The sequence below is a fragment of the Staurois parvus genome, unplaced genomic scaffold, assembly GCF_062004578.1.
Source record: "Staurois parvus isolate SC_StPar_1 unplaced genomic scaffold, SC_StPar_1.0 ptg001852l, whole genome shotgun sequence".
NCBI lineage: Eukaryota > Metazoa > Chordata > Amphibia > Anura > Ranidae > Staurois > Staurois parvus.
Window position 1 is genome coordinate 52,638 of NW_028319648.1, and position 26,070 is coordinate 78,707.

The 26,070-nt window shown below is 54.2% G+C and overlaps 1 protein-coding gene across 1 annotated transcript in view; it reads left to right on the top strand.

Moving 5' to 3' along the window:
- LOC149434031 (uncharacterized) overlaps nucleotides 1-26,070 on the top strand; it is a gene marked incomplete at its 5' end in the record, with an annotated part of 128,936 nt that overhangs the window by 33,598 nt on the left and 69,268 nt on the right. The window contains 3 exons of the mRNA XM_089664191.1: nucleotides 4,548-4,853; nucleotides 7,605-7,955; nucleotides 21,202-21,621. Of these exons, the coding sequence (XP_089520317.1) occupies nucleotides 4,548-4,853; nucleotides 7,605-7,955; nucleotides 21,202-21,621 (1,077 nt within the window). The remainder of the gene's footprint in view (nucleotides 1-4,547; nucleotides 4,854-7,604; nucleotides 7,956-21,201; nucleotides 21,622-26,070) is intronic.

The following is a 26,070-nucleotide window of genomic DNA, read 5'->3' on the forward strand; positions in this document are numbered from 1 at the left end:
TTATGGTTTTACGCTATGAAGCTTCCTCTTCCTTTTCTCTATGGTTCCATATGAGTATACAGTGAGGAACAGAAGTATTTGAACCCCCTGCGATTCTGCAAGTTCTCCCACTTCTCCATCATGGAGGGTCTGACATTCACATTGCAGGGGATTCCCACTCTGAGGACAGAATTCAGGAGATCACATTGTATGATTTGTAAAGAATGTATTTGTCTCGCAGGGCTGAACAGGAGGATTTGAACACCTAAGAAACAGCAAGAATTCTGGCTCTCAAAGACCTGTTACTGCACCTTTATAAAGCCCCCTCTACTCCACTCATTCATCTACCTTAGTAGCACCTGTCTGAGCTCTATAAAGACACCTGTCCACCCCACAGTCAGTCAGATGCCAACTACTACCATGGGCAAGACCAAAGAGCTGTCAAATGAGACCAGAGACAAAATTGTGGACCTCCACAAGGCTGGAAAGGGCTACGGGGCAATTGCCAAGCAGTTTGGTGAAAATAGATCAACTGTTGGAGCAATTGTTAGAAAATGGAAGAGGCTAAAGACGACTGTCAGTCTCCCTGGGACTGGGGCTCCATGCAAGATGTCACCTCGTGGGGGATCACTGATGAGAAGGTGAGGAATCAGCCCAGAACTATAAGGGAGGAGCTGGTCAATGACATGAAGAGAGCTGGGACCACAGTTTCACAGGTCACTGTCGGTAGAACTGTCATGGTTTCCAATCATGCATTGCACGGAAGGTTCCCCTGCTCAAGTCATCACATGACCAGGCCGTCTGAAGGTTCCCCTGCTCCAGTCATCACATGTCCAGGCCCGTCTGAAGGTTCCCCTGCTCAAGTCATCACATGTCCAGGCCCGTCTGAAGGTTCCCCTGCTCAAGTCATCACATGTCCAGGCCCGTCTGAAGGTTCCCCTGCTCAAGTCATCACATGTCCAGACCCGTCTGAAGTTTCCCCTGCTCAAGTCATCACATGTCCAGGCCCGTCTGAAGGTTCCCAATGACCATCTGGATGATGCAGAGGAGGCATGGGAGAAAGTCATGTGGTCAGATGAGACCAAAGGAGAACCTTTTGGTCTAAACTTCACTCGTCGTGTTTGGAGGAAAAAGAAGGATGAGTTGCATCCCAAGAACACCATCCCTACTGTGAAGCATGGGGGTGGTAAAATCATGCTTTGGGGGTGCTTTTCTGCGAAGGGGACAGGACGACTGCACTGTATTAAGGAGAGGATGAATGGGGCCAATTATTGTGAGATTTTCAGCAACAACCTCCTTCCCTCAGTCAGAGCATTGAAGACGGGTCGTGGCTGGGTCTTCCAACATAACAACGGCCCGAAGCACACAGCCAGGAGAACCAAGGAGTGGCTCCATAAGAAGCATATCAAGGTTCTGGAGTGGCCTAGCCAGTCTCCACACCTAAATCCAATAGAACATCTTTGGAGGGAGCTGAAACTCCGTGTTGCTCAGCGACAGCCCCGAAACCTGACAGATCTAGAGGAGATCGGTGTGGAGGAGTCGGCCAAAATCCCTGTTGCAGTGCAAACCTGGCCAAGGACTACAGGAACCGTCTGACCTCTGGAATTGCAGACAAAGGCTTCTGTACCAAATATTAACACGGATCTTCTCAGGGGTTCAAATACTTCTGTTCAGCCGTGCGAGACAAATACATTCTTTACAAATCATACAATGTGATCTCCTGAATTCTGTCCTCAGAGTGGGAATCCCCTGCAATATGATCTCCTGAATTCTGTCCTCAGCGTGGGAATCCCCTGCAATATGATCTCCTGAATTCTGTCCTCAGAGTGGGAATCCCCTGCAATGTGATCTCCTGAATTCTGTCCTCAGAGTGGGAATCCCCTGCAATGTGATCTCCTGAATTCTGTCCTCAGAGTGGGAATCCCCTGCAATGTGATCTCCTGAATTCTGTCCTCAGAGTGGGAATCCCCTGCAATGTGATCTCCTGAATTCTGTCCTCAGAGTGGGAATCCCCTGCAATGTGATTTCCTGAATTCTGTCCTCAGAGTGGGAATCCCCTGCAATGTGATCTCCTGAATTCTGTCCTCAGAGTGGGAATCCCCTGCAATGTGATCTCCTGAATTCTGTCCTCAGAGTGGGAATCCCCTGCAATGTGAATGTCAGACCCTCCATGATGGAGAAGTGGGAGAACTTGCAGAATCGCAGGGGGTTCAAATACTTCTTTTCCTCACTGTATGAACATCCGAATAAGGAGTTGCAATAGTCAGCTGGTGTCTCTGCAGATTGTTGCTCCCAGAGCCAATGCAGTTTAAGTTGGTTTATAATATTACCAGCATGGAGCTCTGGTGAGTTCATTCATTTTGTCTGGTGAGTTCATTCATTTTGTCTGGTGGTGGGTTGGTGTTGGTGTTGGTGTTGCACAACACAGAAGGTTTAATGAGAAGATTCATTTAGGAGATTTTTTTCATTTTTCATGGACGTTTTGGGCACTGAGTTATTTAAATGATTATTTATTTATAAACATTTATTTCACACAGTCACCCGCTCACACTTATATACGCATGAATTATTGTATAGGAGTTTGATTCATTTTTAGATTTTCGCACATCGCTGAGCTCAGTCGCAGAATCGTTTCCAGTGTCTGATGAGGAATTTCCCCCACCAATCATTATCACTCAATTCTGCAAGTGGTTCTGATTTACTATCGCTGTTCTCTAGCCGCTCTAAAACCGCGTCTGACCTAAAGGGACGCTTTTTGGACGCCATGGACGTTTCTCAGTTTCCAGGCAGAATGGGCGGTAACAATGCAGGCAGGGCGCCGGACAAAGCACTCGGGACAAAATGTATGTGAAATGGTTGGATACAGGAATGTTATACGATGTGATTTTACTGTATTTAGTGAATGTCACTTTTACAATTTTCAAATTTCCCGCCATTCCATCGCCCCGTACATCCCGACATCGGCCGGAGGAGATGGCCGGGGACACTGCAGGAGGAACATCGCGGGTAAGTGATCGAGGCATCCCGGAGCAACGCTGCAGTGTATTCCCGAGTGTGGCTCGGGGGGGGGGGGTTACCGCTTGTGGTGCTGAAACTTTACCCCGAGCTACACTTAGGAATACCGCCAGGGGGGGTTAACCACTTGAGCCCCAGAGGATTTACCCCAGTTAATGACCACGCCTTTTTTTTGCTGTTCAGCTCTGCACTAATTCAAATAATAATTGCGCGGTCATGCAACGCTGCACCTAAACGAAATTTACGTCCTTTTTTTCACACAAATAGAGCTTTCTTTTGGTGGTATTTGATCACCTGTGCGCTTTTTATTTTTTGCGCTATAAACAAAAAAACCACGAAAATTTTGAAAAAAAACAATATTTTCTACTTTCAGCTATAAAAAATATATCGTAAACTCAAAGTTAGTCATAAATTTAAGCCAAAATGTATTCTGCTCCATGTTTTTGGTAAAAAAAATCCCGTGCATTAGCGGGCAAACTGGCGCTATCTAGGAGGGGCGCTAACACTATCGGAAGTCACCAGCGACACTGATACAGTGATCAGTAAAAATCTGTTCACTGTAATCAATGACACTGGTGACAGGGCAGTGAAGGGGTTAACTGGGGGGGGGAGGGGGGCGATCAAGGGGTTAAATGGGATTTCTGGTGTACTGGCGGGCAATCTGGCGCTATCTGGGAGGGGCGCTAACACTATCGGAAGTCGCCAGCAACACTGATACAGTGATCGGTAAAAATTGGTTCACTGATCAGTGACACTGGTGACAGGGCAGTGAAGGGGTCAACTGGGGGGGGGGGCGATCAAGGGGTTAAACGGGATTACTGGTGTACTGGCGGGCAATCTGGCGCTATCTGGGAGGGGTGCTAACTCTATCGGAAGTCGCCAGCGACACTGATCAGTAAAAATCGCTTCACTGATCAGTGACACTGGTGACAGGGCAGTGAAGGGTTAACTGGGTGGGCGGAGGGGGGTGATCCGGGGGTTAAATGTGTCCTAGAGTGTTCTAACTGTAGTGTAGTGCTTGTGTACTCACTTTTTGGATGTCTTCTTCTCTGTCTGGAACGGAATATGTCCAGGCAGAGAAGAATGACATCATATCCTGTCCTGTGTAACTGTCAACACAGGACAGGATAGGACAGGGACCGATCATCTGATTTCAGCCGGACATCACTGGCTGAAATCTAATGACTGATCCCTCCTGGATCAAATTGTGTCACCCGCGGGTCGGCGGGAGCGCGCGCGTGCGCGCCCCCTGCCGGCGAAAGTGTCGGGAGCGCGGAACCCGTTTTAAAACGTGGTTTTGCGCTCCACTGCCGCCCTGCACACGTATATACACAGTGGCAGGGCGGCAAGCGGTTAAGCAAACGCAATATGTAAACAGATCTGTAAGCTTCCCATTTTATTTAGTGACAGAAGCTCCGATTGACATTCAGAGAGCTCTAAAAAAGTGTGTAAATGAGTCCTTAGAGTGGGTTTGGTTTCAACAGGTTTTGATAAATGCCTAAATCTATTTTTTTTTTTTTTTTGAAACTCAAACATATTTCTTTTTTCTGCAGCTAAACCCACATTCATTGAGCCTGTACAGTTTTCACTATCTGACCAAGAAAAAGTAGAAATATCAGTTAAACTACAGAGGTTTTATCCTCAGGACATGGAGGTGACGTGGTTCTCTAAAACAGAACGATCTGAAGAGGAAATCCCAGAGGTCATGAATAACAATCGCAGTTCTGGAGATACATTTGATCTGGATAGTAAATGCACAGTTCCTGGAGAATTATTCAAAGATCCCACATATAAAGTCATTGTGAGATGGAAACATGAATCTATGGAGGAATCACAATCCCGAGAGATTTCTGTAAGAGGTAAGTGTAGCAAGCGTACACCCAGAGATGGACGCGGTTCAACCATTTTGGCTCCAACCACCATCTTGGCAAAGGGTCAACCATCTTGTACAAACATATTCTCCTTCATTCTCCCTCTCCCTCTCTGAGAGTCCCCATGACATCTGGTTGTGTGTGTGTGTTGGAAGTGTTACAGGCCGGTCAGGCCACAGCAGGGAGCTCCGAGCTATAAAACATTTTTGAGCTGGGTGCCAGGCGGGCTGGGAAGCTGAGTAATCTGGCACCTCGTAAAAAGATAACCCAAGCCTTCCCCTGAGTTCAAAGACATGCCAGAGGAGAAGAGACTAGATAACACTTTTAAAATCCATTTTTCCCCTATGTCTCATATCTTGGAATATGAGAGACTTTCATAAAAACCAGGTATATCGTCAGATTGGCCACGAGAAGACAAACAGTTTGATAGGTCACACTCCCTGACTGGAATACCTAGGAAAGCAGAAAATTACATCTCTGGAACCCTTCGAGTATGTATTTCATATTTCATATCTAACCGTTCCTCAGATGCGTCTGCATAGTAATCTACCAGTGGGTGGAAAGTCACTTGTGAATAGGAAATGTTATGAGCCAAAATATGAACTATGAGATATTTTGGCTGTAGTGTAGGTCTCCGCCCAGTCCATCCCTCCCTAAATGAGGCATTGGTCCTTGGCTTTAGAGCCACCCCCTGCTGGGGGACTATAAAATGGGCTATCAGGCATAAGAGAGTTGAGTTGAAGAATTCTCCCTTTTAGCATCAGAATCACCTTTGGAGACCGTGCCCTTTTGCTCTGAAACTTGATCTGCTTAACCCAGAACTTTGGCAAGTACTTTAACCCTTTAACCTCTTTCTGATATTTCTTTGCTGTGCTGTTGCTCTCTGTATATTTATATATATATTGGTTACATCTTTTTTCTGTAAATATTTTTATTGCACCCTTTAGACCTTTTTGGTAATAAATTTTTCCTTCTGAAAGTGCTGAACTGTTTCTATAGCTCTTTATTGCTATTTACGAATTCCTGCCTCTAAAAGAGCGCTACTGTGTTTGTTTAACCCTCTGTATAACTGGCCTGCGGTGACCGTGCCATACAGACGGTTATCTCAATCATTATAGTGTTATTGCTGGTATAGCTGAGTTTCCTCTTTCTCTGTACAAAAAGGAGGTAGTGACAGTGTGAAGGGTTAATTACATAATTAATCTGACCCAGTAACAATCGCCCAGGCTGCCGGTACATCGATTGGAGGTCCAGTGAGCTGGAGAATCGTTGTGCAGGGTGCAGCTGGGTGTGGCATTGTTACGCACGTGACATCGCGGTTTCAGATTGGCTAGTCCTTCGGTCACGAGTTTGGTGAGAAGGTCAGGGGTCTGACGCGCGATCGTCACAGTAAGGACTTAGGAATATAGTTTTTTTTTAAGTTCTGGACATGTTGTAAGCCCCACTGTGGCATTCCTTTCTTATTTAGCAATTTGCCCCTTCTATGTTTAGAGGTGCCAAACGGGAATGACTGTCAGATCCAAGAATTCTGAAAGATTTTGAAACATTTGCTTATAAGCCATCCTGCCATGGGACTGTGTTTCCAACATAGCTTTGCAAAAGTTACACACTTCTTGACACCCAGTCTGTGTGGAAAATATGATGTCCTGCTGACTCGATGGGATCCAGGTAGTTTAACTGACCAATCACTGGTGTAATGAAGGCTTTAGGTATACAGATGATGTTCTTCTGAATTTCCTGGAGGTCAAAAGACTGCCTGGATCCTAGTCTTCATGGCATCTTTGTCAAGGTCCTACCTTTTCCCTGAGGTTATGTTACTCCATGTGCTGGCGTCCATCTTGGATTCTGCTGTGCATGGTGGGAATCCTTTTATGCCTTCAGGTCTCTGTGGTCCACCCCCCAGAGGGGTGTGGCTGATGACATATAAGCCTGTGGTCCGCACATGCTCTTTGCACTTGTCTTGTGTCTTTGTGTTGCTATTACTCTGTTCTGACTCTCGTGACTCTCCTGGTATCTGATTCGGCTTGTGACTCGACTATTCTTTGTATTCTCCTTTGATCTGACCCTCTGTTGCTGAACCCGGCTCATGACCTGTGATTCTTGTCTGCTGTCCTGTACTGTTTTGTCCTGTTGTTGTTGACCCGACCTGTCTGACTACTCTTTTGTCTCTTCCACCAGCTACACGCCATTGGCGGCAGCCATTACCGCAGCCGAGGTGTCTCGGGGGCCGCGACCTGGTTCCTGGCTGCGTCAAGTCCATCCCCACCATCAGGGGCCCTGGTGAAGGGCAGCCTGGGACTTAGACTCCGCGCCCTGAGGGACTTCGGTCTGTGGGTGGTGGTTGTCGTCAGCCAGTGCGTTACATTGTTAGGCCTGCCTGTCCGTTCCTCGGCCCCTGCCCTGACATTCTTTGAAGACTGAATCTGTAATAACTGGAACACAAGGCAGCTAAGGAGTTGCACAGGCTGGGACCAAACTAATTTGTAAATCAGAGCTACAAGAACATACTAGATATATATATAAAAATAAACACATTATAAATGTAAGACAGGTTCCTCGTGGTAGCAAACCGTATATTTGATTCAATGATTCACTCTACTTGCTTGGCGCACGGATTTATAATGAAGATATTGTAACTCTCAATGGGAATATGAAAGCACAAACTTATGGTCACTTTTTTCTCCGTTTTCCTGTGTAAAGTTTCATGTATTTCCACGTGTATCTTTGTCCCTTTTTCAGACCTCCCATGGCATCCAAAACTACAGAAATTCCCAATAGAGAGCATCTTCCAAGGTGACGAGGTTCTCTTACAGTGCCGGGTGTCAGACTACTTTCCCAATGCTCTGGCTGTGAAATGGTTGGAGAGGAACATGGGCAATCAGGACTTGGTAGAAATTTCCACTTCTCAAAAATACAAAATTCCAGAAATCTCATCCTACAGGATGGAAAACAAAACTACTTCTTCTACAGCGGTTTTATCTTATAAGAGGTTTGATTTGTCGGAGAAAGGAGTCGAGTTTATTTGCAAAGTGGAACATCCCATCCTGGATACACCCATACAAACCAGCACAGTACAATACAGAGATACAGGTAATTATTATGATTTTATCATTTAATATGTACAGTCGGGAATATTTCCCAAACCAGCAATGAATACTTTGGGTCTAATTTGCGACATGGTGATCAGAAACATCCAGTCATGAGCAGAAGTATTAAAACAACAGAGCTTCCCTCTTCCATGATTTGATGTTTTCGTGCTTTTCTATTCATACTTTAGTTGCTTTGGAGAGTCAGCAACCTTCAGCTTTGGCCCTAAGGGGCCTAGACCCCACAAGTCTCAGGGAGCCTGTGACGGGAGTGACATTTGGGGGTGGGGGGACCTCTGTATCATCTCCCCAAATTCTTATGTTTAAGTGACCCTGTGCCTGTTAGGGTACAGGGTGTGTATGTGAATGTCTATTGTGTATTGGTGTGTTGTCCTTTTGTTCTCTGCCACATGGCTGTCTATTGTCCTTTGCCATGTGCTGCATCCCATTGTTGTGTGTCTTGGTTGGATGGGGAGGGGTGATGATGTGTTTCCTGTAGCCCTCCCCACTGATGGGGTGGGCTGATGATGTGTTTCCTGCAGCCCTTCCCACTGATGGGGCGGGCTGATGATGTGTTTCCTGCAGCCCTTCCCACTGATGGGGTGGGCTGATGATGTGTTTCCTGCAGCCCTTCCCACTGATGGGGCGGGCTGATGATGTGTTTCCTGTTATTGGTTGTGTTTCCCAGCCCTGTGTATATAAAACTTGTTGTGTGTGTAAAATAAAGTAGTTGGCTTCCTGTTTTAAGAAGAGCTGGGTGCTGTCTATTTTCTGAGGGATTTCAAGGGTGTGGTCCATGGATTTGTGTTCGGAACGGGAAGCTGCGGTATAACGGAATATACCCAAGTGCGGTCTGGGCTCTGGTTCCGTTACAGAGCCTCTCTGGCAATGCACATTCTGCCTTATGCACTCAGGCTATGTACTGCAGCACTCAGTGGGATCATTGTGAAGAGACATCTGAGATTCTCCCAAATATCTGCATACACAATGGAGGTTCTCTTTTCCACGATTAGATGTTTCTGTGCACTTCTATTCATACTTTATTTGCTTCAGAGAGTGAGCAACCTTCAATTTTGAGCCCAAAGGGTCCAGACTTAACACAGGTCTCTGAGAGCTTCTCTGGGAATGTACATTCAGCCTCATGCACTCAGGCTATGTCTTGCAGCACTCAGTGGGATCTTCTAGAGGGGGCATATGAGACTCTCATACAGTAAGTATTTGCATACACAAACCAGCTTACTGTTACTTCACCATGGGGCTCCAGACCTGAGAGGCATGCTCTCAGTGATGTCACACTCATGCAGAATACCCCAATGGGCAACCCAACAAACAGGCCATCCTAATAGAATCATGAGCCCCTGGGAAAAGTGATGTACTGGGACCCCTACCAACCTGCCCCAATTTGCGCAATTACTCTCAAGAATTAAAGTATATATAGTTGTTAGAATGAAACATACATACTATGTATGATAGTACTAATCAAAACAAAGGGCACAGTACAAGGGGGGAGGCAGGAGGGCACAGTACAGGGGGGAGGCAGGAGGGCACAGTACGGGGGGGGAGGCAGAAGGGCACAGTACAGGGGGGGTCAGGAGGGCACAGTACAGGGGGAGTCAGAAGGGCACAGTACGGAGGGGGGAGGCAGAAGGGCACAGTACAGGGGGGTCAGGAGGGCACAGTACATCAAGGTCAGGAGGGCACAGTACAGGGGGGAGGCAGGAGGGCACAGTACAGGGGGAGTCAGGAGGGCACAGTACAGGGGGGAGGCAGGAGGGCACAGTACAGGGGGGAGTCAGGAGGGCACAGTACAGGGGAAGTCAGAAGGGCACAGTACAGGGGGGGTCAGGAGGGCACAGTACAGGGGGGATCAGGAGGGCACAGTACAAGGGGGGTCAGGAGGGCACAGTACAGGGGGAGACAGGAGGGCACAGTACATCGAGGTCAGGAGGGCACAGTACAGGAGGGAGTCAGGAGGGCACAGTACAGGGGGGGAGTCAGGAGGGCACAGTACAGGGGGGGAGTCAGGAGGGCACAGTACAGGGAAGTCAGGAGGGCACAGTACAGAGGGGAGGCAGGAGGGCACAGTACAGGGGGAGTCAGGAGGGCACAGTACAGGGGGGAGGCAGGAGGGCACAGTACAGGGGGAGTCAGGAGGGCACAGTACAAGGGGGGTCAGGAGGGCACAGAACAGGGGGAGTCAGGAGGGCACAGTACAGGGGGAGTCAGGAGGGCACAGTACATCGAGGTCAGGAGGGCACAGTACAGGAGGGAGTCAGGAGGGCACAGTACAGGGGGGGAGTCAGGAGGGCACAGTACAGGGGGGGAGTCAGGAGGGCACAGTACAGGGAAGTCAGGAGGGCACAGTACAGAGGGGAGGCAGGAGGGCACAGTACAGGGGGAGTCAGGAGGGCACAGTACAGGGGGGAGGCAGGAGGGCACAGTACAGGGGGAGTCAGGAGGGCACAGTACAAGGGGGGTCAGGAGGGCACAGAACAGGGGGAGTCAGGAGGGCACAGTACAGGGGGAGTCAGGAGGGTACAGTACGGGGGAGTCAGGAGGGCACAGTACAGGGGGGGAGTCAGGAGGGCACAGTACAGGGGGAGTCAGGAGGGCACAGTACAGGGGGAGTCAGGAGGGCACAGTACAGGGGGAGTCAGGAGGGCACAGTACAGGGGGGGAGTCAGGAGGGCACAGTACAGGGGGAGTCAGGAGGGCACAGTACATCGAGGTCAGGAGGGCACAGTACAGGGGGAGTCAGGAGGGCACAGTACAGGGGGAGTCAGGAGGGCACAGTACAGGGGGGGAGTCAGGAGGGTACAGTACAGGGGGAGTCAGGAGGGCACAGTACAGGGGGAGTCAGGAGGGCACAGTACATCGAGGTCAGGAGGGCACAGTACAGGGGGAGTCAGGAGGGCACAGTACAGGGGGAGTCAGGAGGGCACAGTACATCGAGGTCAGGAGGGCACAGTACAGGGGGAGTCAGGAGGGCACAGTACAGGGGGGGGTCAGGAGGGCACAGTACAGGGGGATCAGGAGGGTACAGTACAGGGGGATCAGGAGGGCACAGTACTTAGATCAGGAGGGCACAGTACAGGGGGATCAGGAGGGCACAGTACAGGGGGATCAGGAGGGCACAGTACTTAGATCAGGAGGGCACAGTACAGATTCTGCCATGCTGCCCAGGACATCCCGGGGCAGCTTAGTAAAAAGCAGGACTGTCCTGGCAAATCCGGGACAGCTGGCAAGTATAATGTAATGCAAGATTATCATCGGGCCCCCATGCACCTGGTGCCCATGCATTAAGACAGCCTGCCTACAACCAGCACTTATTTCACTTCCCCAGCACAGGATCTTTGTTAGTACCACGTGATTAATTGGAAGATTCTTTACATGCTCAAGAACATTTACTGAATCATTCTCACTTCAGCTGCATTATCATTGATCAACTTTGCTAGATGCATCTCTGGCTATTTAGCAGTTTTTCTCCTTTTAAAGGTGTCAGGGACATGTTGGCCATGGCATAGCTGAGGCTCGTAGTCGCACGCGAACACGCAGGCGCGGGCCTGCAGGTGCTCGTACTGTTGTGCATGGCCGTACACATATGCGCATGCGTGGGCATACACGCACGGAAATATGCATTGGCTAATTCTGGCGCCCACTGGCCTATAAAGGTGCATCAGCTGCACTAGTGAATTTCTGTCTGATCTGCAGCTCCCCTCCTGTATTCCTGTGATTGGCCGCAGCTTGTTTCTTAGACTCCGCCTCTGCCTTCTGACTCTGCCTGATCTGCTCCCACCATCACTGACCCTGGCTTGTGACCCGACCATTCCTCTGCCTGCCGTTCATGTCTGATCCGCTTATCTGTTACCGACCCGGCTTGTCTGACCCTGCATACAGTCTGCTACCAGCCTGCTTCATTGCCTGCCTGCCTGCTCTGCTGCCAGCCTGCTTCATTGCCTGCCTGCTCTGCTGCCAGCCTGCTTCATTGCCTGCCTGCTCTGCTGCCAGCCTGCTTCATTGCCTGCCTGCTCCACTGCCTGCCTGCTCTGCTGCCAGCCTGCTCTGCTGCCAGCCTGCTTCATTGCCAGCCTGCTCTGCTGCCAGCCTGCTTCATTGCCTGCCTGCTCTGCTGCCAGCCTGCTTCATTGCCTGCCTGCTCCACTGCCTGCCTGCTCTGCTACCAGTCTGCTCTGCTGCCAGCCAATTCAGCCATCCCATCAGCCAGTGAAGTGCCAGCAATCCCCGCACAGACTACAGGACTGACCAGGCACTCCTACCCCGCCGTGCTCTTGTGGTTGCTGTCCCACTTCCAGTGGCCCTTGAGCCGGAGCCATACGAGGGGCCCTCCTCTGCCGTCAGGCTCACGAGTAAGGTACGTCACAAAAGGTTCTTTAAAACTTGCCAGGGCACTGAAAATTCCTAAAGGAATGCAATCTCCGACCAAAGGATGGGGAACACTATTGACCAATCGCATGGCAGAAAGATGTAGTCACATTACCTGCCTCTTCCAATCAAAGAAGAAGACCTCTGTTGCTATATTAGGGTGGAGGGAATGGAACCAAACTTAGTGAGCAACCCTTAGGCTACTTTCACACTGATCCACCACAAAAACACAGCAAAAACGCATAGGCATGTTTACCACACTTTTGCTGTGCTTTCTGAGTGTTTTTAAAGGACACATGACTTAAAAACTGCTCCAAAAACGCTTCCCAGAGGCATTTTTGGGGAGTTTTTCAGGCATTTTCCATTGATTTCAATGGGAAGAGGCATTTCTGGGGCTGTCACGGAGCTGGTCCCTCCTCCCCCATTCTCTAGGTTTGCTGCCTGCCATCCCCCACTCCTCAGCAGCCCCTCACTCTTCTGTCCCGTCCATGCTGGGACTTCTAGTCCTCCGTGTCACTGACACAGGCAGCCCTCAGCAGCCCCTCACCCCCTGTCCCTGGCAGTCTGGCCCCCTGCTGAGGGAATCCACAAATAGGCCCCCCTCCTCCCTTCCCCCTCATGCACATCTTCCCAGGCTCCATGTCAGAGGCCGTGTTCCCTGGGCGCGTCTGGAGACCTGGGAGACAGGACCCGTTGCCATGGGAAACCCGACAGGAAGTATCGGGTTACCACTGCAGCACAAGGTCCCTACTTAAGAGAGAGAAGGGCAACCCCCCTTGTGTTCTCCTGGCTGCGTGTGTGAGGGAAGGGTGTGATGAGGGCCAGCTTCTCTCATACGACCATCCCCCATCCCCTTCTCATCTCCCTGACTGACCGGACTGTCCATCTGCTGTTGGATCCTCTCCGGTGTGGGGTGAACTCTCTGCTGCCTGGAACCTCTTCCCTGCCTGCACTTACCTCTCGTTCCCTGTGAGCCTGTGGGCTGGACATCTTCCCTGCCTGGACTTACCTCTTGTTCCCTGTGAGCCTGCAGGGTGGACATCTTCCCTGCCTGGACTTACCTCTTGTTCCCTGTGAGCCTGTGGGCTGGACATCTTCCCTGCCTGGACTTACCTCTTGTTCCCTGTGAGCCTGTGGGCTGGACATCTTCCCTGCCTGGACTTACCTCTTGTTCCCTGTGAGCCTGCAGGGTGGACATCTTCCCTGCCTGGACTTACCTCTTGTTCCCTGTGAGCCTGTGGGCTGGACATCTTCCCTGCCTGGACTTACCTCTTGTTCCCTGTGAGCCTGTGGGCTGGATATCTTCTCTGCCTGGACTTACCTCTTGTTCCCTGTGAGCCTGTGGGCTGGACATCTTCTCTGCCTGGACTTACCTCTTGTTCCCTGTGGGCTGGATATCTTCTCTGCCTGGACTTACCTCTTGTTCCCTGTGAGCTGGATATCTTCCCTGCCTGGACTTACCTCTTGTTCCCTGTGAGCCTGCGGGCTGGACATCTTCCCTGGCTGGATTTAACTCTTTGTTGCCCGTGAGCCGGATGGACTTAACCCTTCCCTGCCTGGACCTGCCTGTGTGGGCTGTAACCCTCTGTGTCCGGCTCCCCGCATCCAGTAAGTGGACTAACCCCGTGCTGACTAAAAGACTGAACCCTGTGGATTACCATACCTCTGTTGTTCCATATTGCCTTCCAGAGAACTGTACTGTGTTGCTGTGTCTGGTGTGGATATGTGGACTAAAGGAACTGTTGTCTGTGCCCCAAAAGCCTCCCCAATAAACGCCACACATTGGGTTCCGTGCAATCTGCCTCTGCGTGCTCTCTGGTTCTCTTGACAGGGGTGTTTTTTTTAACTCACCAAACATGCCCCAAAGATGCTGCAAGCAGGAGTTTTTACAAACGCAACGCCTGGGTGTGAAAACATTTATTTATTTATTATTTATTTATCGAGTTTATATAGCGCCAAAGGGTTTGCTCAGCGCTGTACAGTAGAGGGGGGACAATACATGAAACAGAACAGTAACATCAAACAGCACACAAGGGGTGCGAGGGCCCTACTCTTTCGAGCGTACAATCTAGGAGGGAGGGGGTAGAGGTACAGGAGGAAACGGCTGTGGGGGATGGAGTGGTAGGAGGAGGGAAGGGCAGCGGCTGTTAGGTGAGGGTGGGGTAGGCTTCCCTGAAGAGGTGGGTTTTCAGGGAGCGCCTGAAGGTGAGGAGGGAAGGTGACAGTCTGATGGATTGGGGTAGTGAGTTCCAGAGGATGGGGGAGGACCTGGAGAAGTCTTGCAGTCGTGCGTGGGAGGAGGAGACCAGGGAGCAAGATAGAAGGAGGTCCTGTGAAGAGCGAAGGGTACGGGTAGGGTGGTACCTGGGAATCAGGTCGGTGAGGTAGTTAGGGGCAGTGTTGTGAATGGCCTTATAGGTCAGGGTGAGCAATTTAAATTTAATGTGTTGGGCAATGGGGAGCCAGTGGAGGGAGAGGCAGAGGGGGGTGGCAGAGGTGGAGCGGCTGGTGAGGTGGATGAGTCTGGCCGCTGAGTTCAGGATGGTCTGAAGCGGGGAGAGCCTGCACTGGGGTAGGCCGGTGAGGAGGGAGTTGCAGTAGTCCAGGCGTGAGATAATCAGGGAGTGTACGAGTAGTTTAGTGGTGTCTGGGGTAAGGAAGGTGCGTATCTTGGAGATGTTCCGGAGGCGGAGCCTGCATGTGTTTGTCAGTGATTTGACATGAGGTTGAAAGGAAAGGTTTGAGTCCAGAATGACGCCAAGGACTTTGGCTTGCTGGGCGGGATTGATGGTGGTGTTGTTGGTAGTGATGGATAGGATGGGGGGGGGGGCACGGGAAGGGGGAAAGACGAGAAGCTCGGTTTTGGAGAGGTTGAGTTTGAGGAAATGGAGCGACATCCAGTCAGAGATGTCGTTTAGGAGGTGAGTGATGCGGGCGGAGAAAGTGGGGGTGAGGTGGGGGGTGGAGAGGTAGACTTGAGTATCATCGGCATAGAGGTGATAATTGAAGCCGTGGGAGTGTATCAGTTTGCCAAGGGAGGAGGTGTAGATGGAGAAGAGAAGGGGTCCAAGGACAGAGCCCTGGGGGACCCCAACAGAGAGGGGGAGGGAAGAGGAGGTGGCACCGTTGTAGGAAACGCTGAAGGAGCGTTGGGATAGATAGGACAAGAACCAGGAGAGAGCGGTGTCTCTGATGCCAAGGGAGAGTAGTTTATTAACCACTTGCCTACCAGGCACTTATACCCCCTTCCTTACCAGGCCAATTTTCAGCTTTCAGCGCTGCCGCACTTTGATTGACAATTGCGCGGTCATGCAACATTGTACCCATATGAAATTTTGATCATTTTTTTCTCACAAATAGAGCTTTCTTTTGGTGGTATTTAATTGCCACTGGGCGCTTTAATTTTTGCGCTATAAATAAAAAAAGTGCAAAAAATTTGAAAAAAAAAAAAATTTCTTTGTTTCTATTATAAAATTTTTCAAACAGGTATTTTTTCTCCTTCACTGATGTGCATTGATGAGGCAGCACTGATGGGCACTGATAGGCGGCACTGATGAGCACTGATAGGCAGCACTAAAGGGCACTGATAGGCAGTACTAATGAGGTGGCACGGATAGGCGGCACTGATGGACAGCACTAATGAGGTGTCACAGATAGGCGGTACTAATATGCAGCACTGATAGGCGGCACTGATAGGTGACACTGATGATGGGTACTGATAGACGGCACTGACTGGCATCACTGCTGGGCACTGACTGGCACAACCCCTGGGCACTGACTGGTGGCACTGACTGGCAGCAAATGCTGGGCTGCACTGGTGGGTGGCACTGGTGGGCAGCACTGGTGGGTGGGTACAGGTGGGTGGGCACAGGTGGGTGGCACTGGTGGGCACAGGTGGGTGGGCACAGGTGGGTGGCACTTCTGGGCACAGGTGTGTGACACTGCAGAGTGGCACAGGTGGGTGCACTGCTGGGCACAGGTGGGTGCACTGCTGGGCACAGGTGGGTGATCTGCTGGGCACAGGTGGGCGGAGCTAGTGGGCGCACTGCTGGGCACAGGTGGGCGGAACTTGCGGGTGGCACTGCTGGGCACCGATCATCAGGGCACTGATCATCAGTGTCCTGATGATCGGTGCCGATCCCCACTGTGACAACTGCCGGTTCTCGGCAGTACTTTCCTCACGATCTGATAGCGTGAGGAAAGTGCAGCCGAGAACCGGCACTTGCATTTCCCTGTGATCAGCGTGTCATTGGACACCGCTGATCACGTGGTAAAAGGCCGCTGGGATCAGCCTTTTACCACATCACATGATCAGCTGTGTCCGTAGGACACAGCGATCACGGAGATCGCCGGGTGCGCGCCCCCTGGGGCGCGCAGGAGAGCGCGTTCTGGGGGGACGTCATATGACGTCCACCCAGAACTGGCCGACCGCAGTGAAGCCGTCATTCGGCTATCTGCGGTCGGCAACTAGTTAAGGAGGAGGGGGTGGTCGACTGTGTCAAAGGCCGCGGAGAGGTCCAGGAGGAGGAGGACAGAGTAGTCGCCTTTGGCTTTGGCGGTTAGTAGATCGTTGGTGATTTTGAGGAGGGCAGTTTCGGTGGAGTGTAGGGGACGGAAGCCGGACTGTAGTGGGTCAAGGAGGTTGCTGTCAGTCAGGTGGGCGCTTAGGCGATCGAAGACCAAGCACTCAAGGAGCTTGGAAGTGAGTGGCAGCAGGGAAATTGGTCTGAGGTTGTTGAGGTCAGTGGGGTCCAGGGAGGGCTTTTTGAGTATGGGGGTGATGTGCGCATGTTTTAGGGGGGAGGGGAAGACGCCAGTAGAGAGGGAGAGATTAAAGATGTGGGTGAGGGAGCGGATGAGGGAAGAGGGGGGTGACCGCAGGAGTTGAGAGGGGATAGGGTCCAGGGGGCAGGTAGTGAGGCGGGCTTCTGAGAAGACTCTGGTGACTTCCTCAGTGGTAGTAGGGCTGAAGGAGTGCAGTGATGGGGGGGTTACGGTAGGCAGGGCCTTGGGTGTGGTGGGGGGCAGTGCCGTTGCGAGGTCAGAGGAGGGGAGAGATGAGGGGGTGATGGAAGGGGGGAGGCTAGATGGGGAGGTAGATTGCAAGTTGGCTATGTCCTTGCGGATTGTGTCAATCTTGTTGTGGAGATGAGTGGCAATCTCGTGGGCGGTGAGTGAGGTACTGAGTGGAGGAGGGGGGGGAGAGAGCAGGGAGTTGAAGGTGGAGAAGAGTCGGCGAGGGCAGTTTGAGAGGGTGTTGATCAGGTCAACGAAGTAGGCCTGCTTGGCGGCGTGGAGGGAGGAGGTGTAGGTGAGGAAGGCAGATTTGTAGAGGGAGAATGCATGAGGGGACCTGGTTTTGAGCCATAGTCTCTCCAGCGCACGACTGCGACGTTTGAGGCATTTAGTATGGTCGTTCTGCCATGGTTGGAGCGGTCTGGGTTTGATGTTGCGTGTGGTTAGGGGTGCCAGAGAGTCTAGGGCAGCTGATAGTGAGTCGTTGTACGTGTTAGTGGCTAGGTCAGGACATGACAGTGGAAGGCTGCTGTCGTGTAAGCGGTCGGCAGCCGAGTGGAGGGGGGCCGGGTGCAGGTTGCGGAGGTTGCGGCTGGTGATGGTTTGGCGCACTGGGGGGGGAAGTTAGGGGAAGGGGAGGTGGAGAACGTGAGGAGGTGGTGGTCGGAGAGAGGGAAGGGGGTGTTAGTGAAGTGGTTAAGGGTACAGAGGTGGGAGAAGACGAGGTCCAGGGTGTTCCCATTGATGTGGGTGGAGGATTGAGTGTATTGTGTGAGCGCGAAGGAGGAGGTTAGGTGGAGGAGTTGGGAGGTAGCTGGGGTGTTGTCATTGATGGGGATGTTGAAGTCCCCAAGGATGATGGTCGGTAGCTCAGAGGAGAGGAAGAAGGGAAGCCAGGCGGCGAAGTCATCCAGGAAGCGGGCTATGGATCCGGGGGGGCCTGTAGATCACTGCGATCCTTAGGGGGGTGGGTGAGAAGAGCCGGATGCAGTGAGCCTCGAAGGAGGAGAAGGTTAGGGAGGGGGGGTTAGGGAGGACCTGGAAGGTGCTCAGCGGTGATAGGAGCAGGCCTACACCACCACCTTTGTGACCGCCCAATCTAGGTGAATGGGACCAGACGAGACCTCCATGGGAGAGTGCCGCAGGGGAGGTAGTGTCAGTGGCCTGTACCCAGGTTTCGGTGATGGCTAGGAGGTTGAGGGAGCGGGAGATGAAGAGGTCATGGATGGCAGTTAGTTTGTTGCAAACCGAACGGGCGTTCAGAAGTGCAACCGAGAGAGGGGGGATGGATGCGGGGAGGAGGTGCACAGGTATGAGGTTGAGGGGGTTGCGGCGGCTGGCGGGGGCAGGGGGGTCCCTGGAGGGGGGGAGAGGTGGTGAGGGGCCAGGGTTCGGGGAGATGTCCCCAGCGGATAGGAGAAGGAGAAGGGTGAGGAGGGTGGCATGGGAATGGGAGGTGCAGGAGCGTGTGGGTCTGGTAGTGGTGGCACGTGGGTCGACCGGGGAGTGGAGTACCAGGAGGAGGTGGTGAGTGCCGTAGTGGGGAGAGGGCAGAAGTGAAGGGGCAATGTAGAGCTGTTTTGGGGGGGTGGGCGGGTAGAGGGAGGCGATTTTTGGGATGGAGGAGAGGAAGACGAGGAGGAGAAGTGCAGGTGGCATGCTGGGGTGAGTGCAGTGCTGTTCGGGTCGGGGGAGGTGAAGGGATACGGGTCAGGGCGAGGTGATGTGGAGAGTCTGTATCACCGTGGGGGAGTCCACTAGAGTCCTTCAGTAGCTGCAATCTGTGAGTGCAGTATGCTGGCGTCCGAGGGGTCTTCAGTGGGTCCGGTGGATCGGCGAGTGGAGGGGTCGTAGGGTGCGATGTCTGGGGGTGTTGGTAGGCACGGCGTCTGGTGATGTTGGTGGCTGGAGATTCGCTGGGCGACGTCTTGATTCGCTGGGTGGTCCGGGTGTTGGGTGTCCAGAGGTGGTAGCTGGGTGCCTGGTAGCTGGGTGCTGGGTGTCCAGGGGTGGTAGCTGGGTGCCCGGTAGCTGGGTGCTGGGTGTCCAGGGGTGGTAGCTGGGTGCCCGGTAGCTGGGTGTCCAGGGGTGGTAGCTGGGTGCCCGGTAGCTGGGTGGTAGCTGGGTGCCCGGTAGCTGGGTGGTGGGTGTCCAGAGGCGGTAGCTGGGTGCCCGGTAGCTGGGTGCAGGGTGTACAGGGGTGGGCCCAGAACCGATGTATGGGTTGGGCAGCGGAGCAGCGATCAGTGGGCCTGAGCTGATTCCTGGTGGTCAGGGATGGACACAGGGCTAGTGGGGAGGGCCCTGCGAAGGCTGGCAGGTCTGTGGGGATCGGTGGTGGCAGCTTACCCGTTCTGGTGGTGCTGCCGTGCAGGTATCCTGGGGTGGTCCTGGGCTGCTGTCAGCCTGGTGGTCCTTGCTTGCTGTTCCTGGTGGTCTAGGGTAGTCAATGAGGACCCAGGGCTGATGGGGAGGGCCCTGGGCAGGCAGGCAGGTCGGTGGTACCTGGTGATCAGAGCGGAGACGGTCCGGGCGGATGTCCGGCGATGCGGTCCGGTCGCGGCAAAAATTGAGGCCCCGGCTTCAGGTGCGGGGGTAGGCCGCGATTCCCGGAGCTCCGGGAAAAGGTCCAGAAGCTTACCCTGGTGGTCGGGCTGGGCCGGGAGTGTCTTAGGGGCTCCGCTGGGGTTTGCTGCGGGCCGGATGGCAGCGGATTGGGGCTAGGAGCGCAGGAGCTCCTAACACATGTCTGCTCCCGCCGCCATCTAGATCATACGTAGATATACATTCGCATACATAGGGAAGCCGTTTTCTTGAGCTTTTCAGGCACTTCTTGTAAAAAAAAAACTCTTCAAAAACTCCTGAGTGTGAAAGTATCCTTATAGCTGGTAATATTTGGCAAAAGATGTATGAAGTCTATAGAATGACATGGTAATCTATTGCTGAGCTTTACAGATGTCGGACAGATATACCAGTCAAGAAATGCCCGCAGCGATAAAAGAAGAAAAGAATTAGCGCAGGGCAGGCATGACTAGGCCCAGAGTGGGAAGGAAGACGTGTAAGGGGTTAATGATAGTATTAGGGTTGGTAAAGGATAGCTGGGGGATCTGGTTGGTAGAGGAGAGTGTAGGTGGGGTCTTCTGCACCTGAGGGTGGGGTGTCCTGGGGAGGGGCGTCAGTTGGAGCTGGACGTAGGAGAGAGAGCTTCCCTCCCGCCCTCCCTGTTTGGTAAGTGTTGTGTTCCTCCCGAGGGGGGGGGGGTTATTTTGGTTCCTGGGCGGTGGTTGGTCTTTGGAGGCGGTTCTTATCTTGGAGGTACACAAATGGTGTGGGACCCATCGTTGGTATGGTGTGCCCGGGAACATTCCAGTTAACCAAGGTTTAACTGGAAGGTGGTGGTGCTGCACTGCGGACGGTATGGTTGTCTCCGAGCTGGTTGGTTGCGGCTGGAGGCCTAGTGTATATGGTTGTCCGCAGGTGCATTTCCGATCGTTTTGGGGTGCCTTCAAAGGCCAACGACAACTGTTTATGTTTTCTGTTATAAGGAATGGTTGATGTGTTTAAACTTGATTGGTTAATAAAAGGCCGTGTTGGCCATTGTACTCCAAAATTGGTGTTGTGTTTTCTGTAAGTATAGTAAGTAAAGGGGATTGGTATGGAAGGGTAACGGTGGTGTAGTGGGGTCTGGATGAACCTATCTCGGGTGCACTAGTCATGTGCTGAATCCTGACAGCAGCGGATGTCTTTCTGAACCTACAATTGTATCTAATAGTAAGGAAACCGTTATATTCTCTGGCATTGGCACATAATATGCTCTTCAGTTTTCTTTTTTATATTTCTTACTCTTCCAGAGGCTCCAACATTCATTTTGAACAACATCCAGGGCCCAAAGACATGGTTCAGCGGAGAGAAGGTCACTCTATACTGCACTGCCTCATACTATACGGAAGGCCCTCAAGTCCTTTGGATGGTGAAAGCAGCCGGTGTAACTATTTGTGAAATAGGCGAGGAAGGAGCAGACGTGAAAAGGGGCTCTCGGTCCTCTCATCGGTCCTCTCATCGGTCCTCTCATCGGTCCTCTCATCGGTCCTCTGGCTATGAGGCTCACAGAGAAAGAACTGAAGTATCTGATAAAGAGGGTCTTCAGGATGTCACCTCCTCTCTAACGTTCACACCTTCCATCTCTGAACACCAAAACATATCCATCTCCTGTAGGATTCTCTGCGATGGAAACGTAAAGGAAAAGACTTTCCAACGCCGATATCTTTACGGTGAGATTTCACTTTTGAAATAATTTATTGTGTATTTACTTAACCACTTCCAGTCCAGGCGCTCCCCCCCCCCTTCCAGTCCGGACGCTTTCACCCCCTTCCAGTCCGGATGCTTTCCCCCCCTTCCAGTCTGGACGCTGTCCCCCCCCCCTCCCAGTCCGGACGCTTTCCCCCCCTTCCAGTCCGGACGCTTTCCCCCCTTCCAGTCCGGACACTTTCCCCCCCTTCCAGTCCGGACACTTTCACCCCCCTTCCAGTCCGGACACTTTCACCCCTTCCAGTCCGGACACTTTCCCCCCCTTCCAGTCCGGACACTTTCCCCCCCCTTCCAGTCCGGACACTTTCACCCCTTCCAGTCCGGACACTTTCCCCCCCTTCCAGTCCGGACACTTTCCCCCCCTTCCAGTCCGGACACTTTCCCCCCCTTCCAGTCCAGACACTTCCCCTCCCCTTCCGGTCCGGACACTTCCCCCCCCCTTCCAGTCCGGACGCTTTCACCCCCTTCCAGTCCGGACGCTGTCCCCCCCCCTTCCAGTCCGGACGCTTTCCCCCCCTTCCAGTCCGGACGCTTTCCCCCCCTTCCAGTCCGGACGCTTTCCCCCCTTCCAGTCCGGACGCTTCCCCCCCTTCCAGTCCGGACACTTTCCCCCCCTTCCAGTCTGGACACTTTCCCCCCCTTCCAGTCTGCACACTTTCCCCCCCTTCCAGTCCGGACACTTTCCCCCCCTTCCAGTCCGGACACTTTCCCCCCCTTCCAGTCCTGACACTTTCCCCCCCTTCCAGTCCAGACACTTCCCCTCCCCTTCCGATCCGGACACTTCCCCCCCCCTTCCAGTCCGGACGCTTTCACCCCCTTCCAGTCCGGACGCTTTCCCCCCCCCTTCCAGTCCGGACGCTTTCCCCCCCTTCCAGTCCGGATGCTTTCCCCCCCTTCCAGTCCGGACGCTTTCCCCCCCTTCCAGTCCGGACGCTTTCCCCCCCTTCCAGTCCGGACACTTCCCCCCCTTCCAGTCCGGACACTTTCACCCCTTCCAGTCCGGACACTTTCCCCCCTTCCAGTCCGGACACTTTCCCCCCCCCCTTCCAGTCCGGACACTTTCCCCCCTTCCAGTCCGGACACTTTCCCCCCCTTCCAGTCCGGACACTTTCCCCCCCTTCCAGTCCGGACGCTTTCCCCCCCTTCCAGTCCGGACACTTTCCCCCCCTTCCAGTCCAGACACTTTCCCCCCCTTCCAGTCCGGACACTTCCCCTCCCCTTCCGGTCCGGACACTTCCCCCCCCCTTCCAGTCCGGACGCTTTCACCCCCTTCCAGTCCGGACGCTGTCCCCCCCCTTCCAGTCCGGACGCTTTCCCCCCCTTCCAGTCCGGACGCTTTCCCTCCCTTCCAGTCCGGATGCTTTCCCCCCCTTCCAGTCCGGACACTTCCCCCCCCTTCCAGTCCGGACACTTTCACCCCTTCCAGTCTGGACACTTTCCCCCCCCCCTTCCAGTCCGGACACTTTCTCCCCCCTTCCAGTCCGGACACTTTCACCCCCTTCCAGTCCGGACACTTTCCCCCCCCCCTTCCAGTCCGGACACTTTCCCCCCTTCCAGTCCGGACACTTTCCCCCCCTTCCAGTCCGGACACTTCCCCCCCTTCCAGTCCGGACACTTTCACCCCTTCCAGTCCGGACACTTTCCCCCCCCCTTCCAGTCCGGATGCTTTCCCCCCCTTCCAGTCCGGACACTTCCCCCCCTTCCAGTCCGGACACTTTCACCCCTTCCAGTCCGGACACTTTCCCCCCCCTTCCAGTCCGGACGCTTTCACCCCCTTCCAGTCCGGACGCTGTCCCCCCCCCTTCCAGTCCGGACGCTTTCCCCCCCTTCCAGTCCGGACGCTTTCCCCCCCTTCCAGTCCGGACGCTTTCCCCCCTTCCAGTCCGGACGCTTCCCCCCCTTCCAGTCCGGACACTTTCCCCCCCTTCCAGTCTGGACACTTTCCCCCCCTTCCAGTCTGCACACTTTCCCCCCCTTCCAGTCCGGACACTTTCCCCCCCTTCCAGTCCGGACACTTTCCCCCCCTTCCAGTCCTGACACTTTCCCCCCCTTCCAGTCCAGACACTTCCCCTCCCCTTCCGGTCCGGACACTTCCCCCCCCCTTCCAGTCCGGACGCTTTCACCCCCTTCCAGTCCGGACGCTTTCCCCCCCCCTTCCAGTCCGGACGCTTTCCCCCCCTTCCAGTCCGGACGCTTTCCCCCCCTTCCAGTCCGGACGCTTTCCCCCCCTTCCAGTCCGGACGCTTTCCCCCCCTTCCAGTCCGGACGCTTTCCCCCCCTTCCAGTCCGGACACTTCCCCCCCTTCCAGTCCGGACACTTTCACCCCTTCCAGTCCGGACACTTTCCCCCCTTCCAGTCCGGACACTTTCCCCCCCCCCTTCCAGTCCGGACACTTTCCCCCCTTCCAGTCCGGACACTTTCCCCCCCTTCCAGTCCGGACACTTTCCCCCCCTTCCAGTCCGGACGCTTTCCCCCCCTTCCAGTCCGGACACTTTCCCCCCCTTCCAGTCCAGACACTTTCCCCCCCTTCCAGTCCGGACACTTCCCCTCCCCTTCCGGTCCGGACACTTCCCCCCCCCTTCCAGTCCGGACGCTTTCACCCCCTTCCAGTCCGGACGCTGTCCCCCCCCTTCCAGTCCGGACGCTTTCCCCCCCTTCCAGTCCGGACGCTTTCCCTCCCTTCCAGTCCGGATGCTTTCCCCCCTTCCAGTCCGGACACTTCCCCCCCCTTCCAGTCCGGACACTTTCACCCCTTCCAGTCTGGACACTTTCCCCCCCCCCTTCCAGTCCGGACACTTTCTCCCCCCTTCCAGTCCGGACACTTTCACCCCCTTCCAGTCCGGACACTTTCCCCCCCCCCTTCCAGTCCGGACACTTTCCCCCCTTCCAGTCCGGACACTTTCCCCCCCTTCCAGTCCGGACACTTCCCCCCCTTCCAGTCCGGACACTTTCACCCCTTCCAGTCCGGACACTTTCCCCCCCCCTTCCAGTCCGGATGCTTTCCCCCCCTTCCAGTCCGGACACTTCCCCCCCTTCCAGTCCGGACACTTTCACCCCTTCCAGTCCGGACACTTTCCCCCCCCTTCCAGTCCGGACACTTTCTCCCCCCTTCCAGTCCGGACACTTTCCCCCCCTTCCAGTCCGGACACTTTCCCCCCTTCCAGTCCGGACACTTTCCCCCCTTCCAGTCCGGACACTTCCCCCCCTTCCAGTCCGGACACTTTCCCCCCCCCTTCCAATCCGGACACTTCCCCCCCTTCCAGTACGGACACTTTCCCCCCCTTCCAGTCCGGACACTTCCCCCCCTTCCAGCCCGGACACTTTCCCCCCCCCTTCCAATCCGGACACTTCCCCCCCTTCCAGTCCGGACACTTTCACCCCTTCCAGTCTGGACACTTTCACCCCCCCTTCCAATCCGGACACTTTCCCCCCCTTCCAGTCCGGACACTTTCACCCCCCCTTCCAGTCTGGACACTTTCACCCCCCCCTTCCAGTCCGGACACTTTCCCCCCCTTCCAGTCCGGACACTTCCCCCCCCCCCTTCCAGTCCGGACACTTTCTCCCCCCTTCCAGTCCGGACACTTTCCCCCCTTCCAGTCCGGACACTTTCCCCCCCCCTTCCAGTCCGGACACTTTCCCCCCCCCTTCCAGTCCGGACACTTTCCCTCTCTTCCAGTCCAGACACTTTCCCCCCCTTCCAGTCCAGACACTTCCCCTCCCCTTCCGGTCCGGACACTTCCCCCCCCCTTCCAGTCCGGACGCTTTCACCCCCTTCCAGTCCGGACGCTGTCCCCCCCCTTCCAGTCCGGACGCTTTCCCCCCCTTCCAGTCCGGACGCTTTCCCCCCCTTCCAGTCCGGACGCTTTCCCCCCCTTCCAGTCCGGATGCTTTCCCCCCCTTCCAGTCCGGACACTTCCCCCCCCTTCCAGTCCGGACACTTTCCCCCCCCCCTTCCAGTCCGGACACTTTCTCCCCCCTTCCAGTCCGGACACTTTCCCCCCTTCCAGTCCGGACACTTTCCCCCCCCCTTCCAGTCCGGACACTTTCCCCCCTTCCAGTCCGGACACTTTCCCCCCCTTCCAGTCCGGACACTTCCCCCCCTTCCAGTCCGGACACCTTCACCCCTTCCAGTCCGGACACTTTCCCCCCCCCTTCTAGTCCGGATGCTTTCCCCCCCTTCCAGTCCGGACACTTCCCCCCCTTCCAGTCCGGACACTTTCACCCCTTCCAGTCCGGACACTTTCCCCCCCTTCCAGTCCGGACACTTTCTCCCCCCTTCCAGTCCGGACACTTTCCCCCCCTTCCAGTCCGGACACTTTCTCCCCCCTTCCAGTCCGGACACTTTCTCCCCCCTTCCAGTCCGGACACTTTCCCCCCCTTCCAGTCCGGACACTTTCCCCCCTTCCAGTCC